Source organism: Drosophila montana, unplaced genomic scaffold (genome assembly GCF_035044405.1).
Source record: "Drosophila montana isolate Dmon_TW-CO22-7 unplaced genomic scaffold, ASM3504440v1 contig_920_1, whole genome shotgun sequence".
Taxonomy (NCBI): Eukaryota; Metazoa; Arthropoda; class Insecta; order Diptera; family Drosophilidae; genus Drosophila; species Drosophila montana.
In genome coordinates, this window is record NW_026999206.1 from 1,230,005 (window position 1) to 1,237,900 (window position 7,896).

At 39.5% G+C, this 7,896-nt stretch overlaps 3 protein-coding genes across 4 annotated transcripts in view; 2 read left to right on the forward strand and 1 right to left on the reverse strand.

Annotated features, from left to right (window-relative positions):
- Window positions 1-7,896, reverse strand: part of HUWE1 (HECT, UBA and WWE domain containing E3 ubiquitin protein ligase 1) — a 106,855-nt gene that overhangs the window by 47,162 nt on the left and 51,797 nt on the right. The window lies entirely within an intron of this gene.
- On the forward strand, window positions 54-3,459 carry lic (dual specificity mitogen-activated protein kinase kinase lic). 2 transcript variants are annotated; one of them, XR_010438270.1, is made up of 6 exons: window positions 54-626; window positions 1,285-1,675; window positions 1,736-1,868; window positions 2,251-2,453; window positions 2,516-2,788; window positions 3,127-3,459. XR_010438270.1 is itself a non-coding variant. In XM_064699288.1 (5 exons), the coding sequence occupies exons 1-5, from the start codon at window positions 565-567 to the stop codon at window positions 2,732-2,734; spliced, it is 1,008 nt and encodes a 335-aa protein (XP_064555358.1). In that variant the 5' UTR covers window positions 54-564; the 3' UTR covers window positions 2,735-3,459. The 2 variants fall into 2 exon arrangements, 1 of the variants encoding a protein (XP_064555358.1); XM_064699288.1 differs by having other exon boundaries at window positions 2,516-3,459.
- On the forward strand, window positions 4,569-5,731 carry LOC135440280 (probable alpha-aspartyl dipeptidase). Its single transcript, XM_064699364.1, has 3 exons — window positions 4,569-4,868; window positions 4,944-5,504; window positions 5,568-5,731. Exons 1-3 carry the CDS (start codon window positions 4,765-4,767, stop codon window positions 5,626-5,628), a joined length of 726 nt encoding a protein of 241 aa, XP_064555434.1. The 5' UTR covers window positions 4,569-4,764; the 3' UTR covers window positions 5,629-5,731.

The following is a 7,896-nucleotide window of genomic DNA, read 5'->3' on the forward strand; positions in this document are numbered from 1 at the left end:
AGGAAACGGCTGAGTTGGCAACACTGCGATTATCCCACTGTATTGTTTTCAACGAGGACGAGTTGTGCGCGAGTGTTGGGTGAAAAAAGAAAAAATATATCAAAGAAAAGTAAAGCCCAAAAACCGCCAGAACCGTACAGAGCGCGGCATTTCGACAGCATTTTTTTTTCCGATTCGCACAATCGAATGCGCAGCAGGCATACATATCCACAACACGATTTGACCAAATGTGGTAAAAATAGCAAGAGCAGCAGCCGCCGCCGCCGTCGCCGCTTCATCGACGTCGCCGTCGTTGTTGTTTTTGTCGACGCCGACTCAAAAAAAAAAACCCACACAACAGCAGCAGCAATAAAAGTATCCAATAGCGGCCCCAACTAAAAGTGGAGCAAATAATTTCAGTTACCAGGCGAAACGTGCAGCGCAAAACGCGTGAAGAGTTAAAGAAGTGCAAGTGCAGGCCGCCAAAGACGCAGACGCACATACACCCGCCGACTTATACATATACATACACACAGACACACACACATACATACACGTATTAAAACTACAGAGCGCAGCGCCGCAATGTCACGACCACGTCCGCGCCTCACACCCATTGGCATTTCGCGTGAGCCGGAACCGGCATTGTAAGTGCATTGGGGTTATGACATTATGACACTTGTTCGTTTTGCTTCTGCCTCGGCCTGTGCGCGTGTGTGTGTGTGTATGAATGAGTGAGTGCACAGAACCTAGCTAAAGTGTGCGAAGAGTGCCAGAACAATCTGTTATAAAATTTTGGGCAAAAGCGTTTTGTTTTCGTGTGTGTTTGTGAATGTCTCTGCTTATAGATTGAACTGGTTCGATGAACGCCAAAGCCCACAGCTGTATTTGGCATGCCGAATATTGTATACCCTAACAAACCAATTGCACCAATAGCTAGCTAATCCCTAGCTAAATCATTAAACAGCAACAATTTTATTTATCACATTATTAATTGTTACCGTTAGGTTCAATTATTGGTCTAATTTTGTTGGGATTGACAGAAATAAAACTGTAAAAGAAAAGGTCTGTCGAAGGAAACTGTCCGAAATATATATGAATATAACGGGAATGTCATACATTTGCATACTCCACCTCGTTAATCTTAACAGAAAGAAAAATAACAGAACCACACTTACAACATACCCTTTGCCATGTTAATGCTGTTGTCTCGCTCCAACCAATGGCAAAAGCAAAACGAACAGCCAGCAAGTGTCATGCAACCATTAGGAACTGTTTTTAACATTCTGTTAATTGTGTTAACAGCGTGCCGCCGCGCAATCTGGACTCGCGGGCAACCATACAAATTGGAGATCAAACATTTGACATTGATGCCGATAGCCTGGAGAAGATCTGCGATTTGGGCCGCGGCGCCTATGGCATTGTTGAGAAGATGCGGCATCGCCAGACGGGCACAGTGCTCGCCGTCAAGCGCATCCCAATGACTGTTAACTTCCGGGAACAGCAGCGCCTGATTATGGATCTGGACATATCGATGCGATCCAGCGATTGCCCATATACGGTCCACTTCTATGGCGCCATGTACCGCGAGGGCGACGTCTGGATATGCATGGAGGTGATGAACACCAGTCTGGACAAATTCTATCCGAAAGTGTTTAAAAATCAGCTAACCATGGAGGAGACGGTGCTCGGCAAGGTGAACAATGGATGCAAAATTTATTACATTTATTCTATCTAATTGTTAACCGTTTGGCAGATTGCGATGAGCGTGGTCAGCGCGTTGCATTACCTGCACGCCCAGCTAAAGGTCATACATCGTGATGTAAAGCCATCAAATATACTGATCAATCGCAGCGGTCAGGTAAAAATATGCGATTTTGGCATCTCAGGTGAGCGCTGTTAACTGTACATAAACTCAATTTTAGCATTTGCTCTGAATATGGCGCACTTTTCGGAAGGAAACCCGAGATGATTCCATTCCATTCCATTTCGTTCCCTTCGATTTCGATTATATGACAAGAAATTAATAACCTGATGTATTCCAATCTATATCACTTCAAAATTTGTTTTAACTGTTTTGATTTGCGACGTTCCATTCCGTTTCGTTCCCTTAAAACCCTTTTAATTGTTGATTCGTAGGAATATATGAAAATGAAATAAGAATTGTAACATTCTTAGCAGAATTCCATTCTGCAGCATTTCCTTCAAACTGCGTTCCATTTACATGCATTTCAAGTGGAATTAATCCATTGTATTGTTCTCCTCCTGCAGGCTATCTAGTTGATTCCGTGGCCAAGACTATAGATGCCGGCTGCAAGCCCTATATGGCGCCGGAACGCATCGATCCGCAAGGTAATCCAGCCCAATATGATATACGCTCCGATGTCTGGTCGCTGGGCATTAGCATGATTGAAATGGCCACCGGCCAGTATCCCTACAATAAATGGCGGACGCCCTTCGAGCAGCTGCGTCAGGTGAGCACAGAGCGAGATACGTTTGGCATAGAAATAGACTTATGCGCTTCACTGCACCACAGGTGGTTGAGGACGATCCGCCAAGGCTGCCGGCGGGCTCATTCTCCGCCGAGTTCGAGGACTTTATAGCGACATGCTTGAAGAAGGAGTACACGGCGCGACCCAACTACGAGCAGCTGCTGCGGCACGGATTCATTGTGGAGCATTTACAGCGCAATACGGACATTTCGGAGTTTGTGGCCAGGATATTGGATCTGCCCGATGAGCAGCCATCGCAGTAGGAGCCAAATCGATTATCAACGTGTTGTGTACTCAAATGTGTACGGATTCAAAATGTAAATTGCCGCCGTCTTCTACATGCATTTCTGTATGTGTGTGTGTGTGCATGTGCATGTGTGTTTGTGTGTGTGTGCGTGCGTGTCTGTCTGTCTGTGTGTGTCTCTCTCTTTCTTCCACTGTGCATGTGTGTGTGTGTATGTATGTATGTGGAGCAAGAGAATTGCAAAAGAAACAAATTGTTAGGTTAAGTACGAAATCAAATCAATCATGCATACATACATACAATCTACTATATTATATATATATATATATTGCATATATGTATGTATATATATATATATATACTACGTGCCGTTTTACACATAAACTGCAAGGTAATTTCTCGCATTTGCAGCGCTCAAGTGATCGAAACGTGAAAATGAAATGAAAGAAAACAAAATGCGATTCACAATAGGCAAAAATCTATAAAAACAAAAACCAAACTGTGCCTCAGCCTTGGCAGCCCAGCTAGTTGCTGTCAAACTGTACTATGTTCAACTTCTAGAAAAAACCACAAAAATCTACTTAAAAGAATCAAGCTAAATGCCGTTTAACTGCAGCGTGCCACGTGCAACATGCCACCAAAAAACAAAAACAAAAACAAATAAAAAAAAAACTAATTAAAAACGCATCAGAAATCGCCAAGCAAATTATGTAAATTGTTAACAAATATACGTGAAATAGCTAATTAATGTTGTGTAATTATTTGTTGATTTATGTTTTTTTTTTTTTTTTCTAATAATTAACTTATACGCATATACCTTAATATAAACTCACTGTAAAATGAAGCAAAAAAAAAAAAAAATGAAAGAAAAAAAAACTAAAAATTTTTTATAGTTATAAGAATGTAATCTTTGATAAGCCCCAACTGAAAAGTGTGCATTGGGTCTAACTAGAATTCAATTCTAATCTAAATCGAAAAAAAATGCTTTATTAATATATACATAGGCATCCATATATATATGTATATATATATATATATATGCATATGCATCCATATATATATGCATATGCATCCATATGTCTGCCTATATACTTATACATACAACACAGATACATATGCATTATTAAGCACACCATATACGAAACGTATGTATGCATTGCAAACTTAACATTTTTCAATTATTCAAACAATGTAAGAATGCTTGAATGTATGTGTGTGCGTGTGCGTGGGTGTCAATTATTACTTGGAACATAGAATTGAGACACGGCTGTCAATTACATAGATATACATACATACATACGTTTACATACATAATTCATTTTAAGCAAAATAATTGAACAGAATAAATTGCAAGCATGTTAAACAAATGAATAGATAATCGTTTCCACTGTGGCTTGTAAAGTTCTTAAAAAACGTATTGAATAAAACCATAAAATAGCTGCCCGAAATTTGCTTTTTAATTATTCAACAAGTTTGCATTATGAAAGAATCAGGGCAGAGTGACAAATATTTAAAAGATATCTTAATATGTTACTCAATAGATTTCTATTGGGAAAATATTCAAATATAACGGCTACTTATATTCAGTCGGAAAGTATTCAAATTGAAATTGAAAGTATCGTGCACGCGATCGACAACAATCGATATATTGTTTAATATAAATACCGTTGAAATAAGTCGAAGTTTGAGTCCACTACGCTTAGTTTTAAACGAGCATTTCATTTCCGACAGCGGCACTTGAAATAATTGAGTACATAATTAAATACAAGCCATTAAAAGTTACCGATAACGCTCACGAGCTCAACAATCGATATATCGATACTCTGAACTGTTCTTTGTTTCTTTTCAACTGTTGAGCTGGGAGTATATGAGCAGGGCAATTGCAGAGAGTTTTATTGTTTTGCTTTATCGGCGGCCATAAATGTACTTGTGAAACCAAAGATAATCAGCTCAGTAACAGAGCAGAGTTGCAGCAGTTGGCATTGGCACAACTTGAAAGCAAAAAGAAAAACACCTGGGCAACAATTAAAGAAAATTACAAAAATAAAAATGAAGAGCGGAACGCGTAATTTGCTGTTGCTCTCATCGTCGCGCCTGCATGGACATGGCTTTTTGGAGCATGCACGCGCCCAGCTGGAAGATCTGTTTCAGGCGTAAGTCTTGCATTTATGTAGATGTATGTATATTATATATATGTATACAATTGCACGCGGTTCCTTTATGCACAGCAAGAACGTCAAAACGGTGCTGTTTGTGCCGTATGCCCAACGGGATCATGACAAGTACACGGCAACGGTGCGCGATGCACTGCAGCCCTGGGGCTATGCTGTCGAGGGTCTGCACACGAAACCGGATCTGGGGCGGGCGCTGCGCGAGGCACAGGCCATATTCGTGGGCGGCGGCAATACGTTTGTGCTGCTGAAGCAGCTGTACGATCTGCAGCTGGTGGAGCTGATACGCGAACTGGTGCTGCAGCAGGGCCTCACCTATGTGGGCAGCAGTGCCGGCACCAACGTGGCCACGCGCTCCATACACACCACCAACGATATGCCCGTGCTGCAGCCGCCCAGCTTTGAGGCCCTGGCACTGGTGCCATTCAACATCAATCCGCACTACCTGGAAACGGAGGCGAATAGCCAGCACAAGGGCGAGACGCGCGACGAACGCATCTCCGAGTTTGTCAGCTACCATGAGCGGCCCGTGCTCGGGCTGCGCGAGGGCACCAGCGTGCGCGTCCAAGGCGATCAGGCAACGCTCCTGGGCGAACGCAATGCGAAGCTCTTCAAGCCGTAAGTTCTGATCCCATCTGCATCTGCCTGACACACATTTATTGATCCATGTTCATTCCACAGAGATGGCACGGCCGTCGAGTATGCTCCTCAGTCTGATCTTAGTTTCCTGCTGCAACCCTGAGACCGATCTACATATACAAAATACATTTACTTCAAGGCATACAAGCATACGATATATTGTACAACAATTTAGCATTGCTCTATAAAACAACTATATATATATATTTATATATGTAATCGGCATGTTCGGGATAGATCTTATGTGTATTAAACCATGGGCTATATCATGGTAAAAACATGGACTAAACATCATTTAGTATGCAATACATATTGTTATCAACTATGTACAAACAATTACCTTGAGCATGGCACAATGTTTCCTATGGATATCCATTTGCTAGAATGGAATAAGATAAATCAAAGTTTGAACAGGGTAATAAATTGCCTAAGTATGACTCTTTCGACTTCTATGAAGACGGAAACGATGGCTTGTGCTTTTCCGGAAATATGCTAGAACGACTCCTTTGAAAGAACACGCCGTTAAAACTCGTAATATTGAGAGTAAGGTAAAATAAATTCAGCTTCACTGGACTTTACCTCACAGTAATTCTCTTAGATAACGATCTTTGCGATCTCCGTGTGATATGGTTAGTAATCGTGGACTTAAAAGCCCGCAAAATAGTTTTTACTGGACGCACGGATCCAGAGTTAGTCCAGATTTAGCTAGATTACAAGTCTCGAGAAGGCAAGTTAGAAGATTGTTTAATGATGAAGAAACGATTCGAAAATATATTCCTGCAAATATATACTATACGGCTCATGCTGTATGCACTGAGTTTCCCTTCACGTTGCGAATTAGACGATCGTATTTCAATATATATATCATACATTAGGAACGTTAGATCGTATTGATCAGTTTAATTAACATGATCAACAGCTGTCCAGTTCTATGGAATTGCCTCAAGTCTGATTTTATGCATATATATTTTGGTACAGTCTTTCTCTTGGCTCAAAATGAGTTGAATTTTGATCTTGAGGGGGGTTCGATGTAATTTCTTTCATTACAAATTTCCAGAGCGTTTATCGAACTTGATTAATATATAAAAAAATTTGTGTATTTTTATTTTATTTTTCACGCCCTAATTTGAATTTGAATAAAAGTTCTTGACGCAATAAATGATATGCCAAACGAAATGCAAAATGCGGTACAAAATGGCTTTCATATTGAAACAAATAACTGGCAGGCTACTTATTCGAACTCTAAATACTATATTTTTTGTTTTGTATAACAGTTGGCACTTGTATAACAGTGACACAATAGCATGCGCTTTCATATGGATTTCAGCAGGAATCGTAACGTATCCAGTATACTAGATCTTGGCATTTGTATAACAGTTGTTACATGTATAACAGTAATTGTTACTAAATTTTTAATAACAGCGTTTGTTTTTATATCAAGTAGAGCAGAACTCAACAGTATAACAGTTAGAAATTGTATAACATGCTATATCATCTTAAATTTTTAACAGAAATCGTTGCAAATAGTATAATCTCCACGCTGGCTAGTAATTTATATAACAGTTTTCAATTAATTTTTGCGATACTTGTCTGAAATTACTAAATTATTTTATATAATTGTAAATAATTGTATAACAGCGTTCGTGTTTTTGTTAACAATTGAACTCAATATAACAGTTAACAAGTAGACAATAGTATATTCATAGACATGCGTGCTTTTTGGAATAGTGTCATATTTATAACAGTTTACAATATTTGCCTAAATACTAGAAACTGCAAAATGTTTATAAATGTTGCACATGTTGTTGTTGTACGATTATAACAGTTGAGGTGAGGCAAGATTTTGGCCACATTCATTTTGGCAAAGTCGGCATATTTGCAGTTCAGATTGGAATTTACTTTAACAGCCACTTGTTAAACTTAGTGATATATAATATTACATATATATATATATATGTGTGTGTATATATACATACACAGTATAACACTTAGCTATGCACTAAATATAAAAGTATATATAGGAATTTGCGGCAAGTTATAATTACATGCTTATGTTTATAGATTAATAAATTATTTATATATGTATGTATGTATATATTGGCTAAATGAGAGCGGCAAATGACAAGCTATATTGGAACTGGAATATTGGCTAATTTCTTGGCTGTTGTTTGACTGTTATACAACTGTTATACAACACACTTGCTAGGCAGCTTACAGACTACTTTCGATATAGTTAATAATTTATATGTATAGTATATGCTTAAGCTTAAGCAAACTAGTTGGCAGCAACAAGTCCCCCTCCTGCTCCCCCTCTCATATACCCACCCACCCCGCCCAACCAAACCCAATAAAGCCCCCCCCTCCCCCATCC

Coding starts and splice junctions, on each gene's coding strand:
- lic (XM_064699288.1), top strand. CDS start 565: ATGTCACGACCACGTCCGCGCCTCACACCCATTGGCATTTCGCGTGAG. Junction 627..1,284: donor CGTGAGCCGGAACCGGCATT/GTAAGTGCATTG, acceptor TTGTGTTAACAG/CGTGCCGCCGCGCAATCTGG. Junction 2,454..2,515: donor CCTTCGAGCAGCTGCGTCAG/GTGAGCACAGAG, acceptor ACTGCACCACAG/GTGGTTGAGGACGATCCGCC.
- LOC135440280 (XM_064699364.1), top strand. CDS start 4,765: ATGAAGAGCGGAACGCGTAATTTGCTGTTGCTCTCATCGTCGCGCCTG. Junction 4,869..4,943: donor CTGGAAGATCTGTTTCAGGC/GTAAGTCTTGCA, acceptor CTTTATGCACAG/CAAGAACGTCAAAACGGTGC. Junction 5,505..5,567: donor AATGCGAAGCTCTTCAAGCC/GTAAGTTCTGAT, acceptor TTCATTCCACAG/AGATGGCACGGCCGTCGAGT.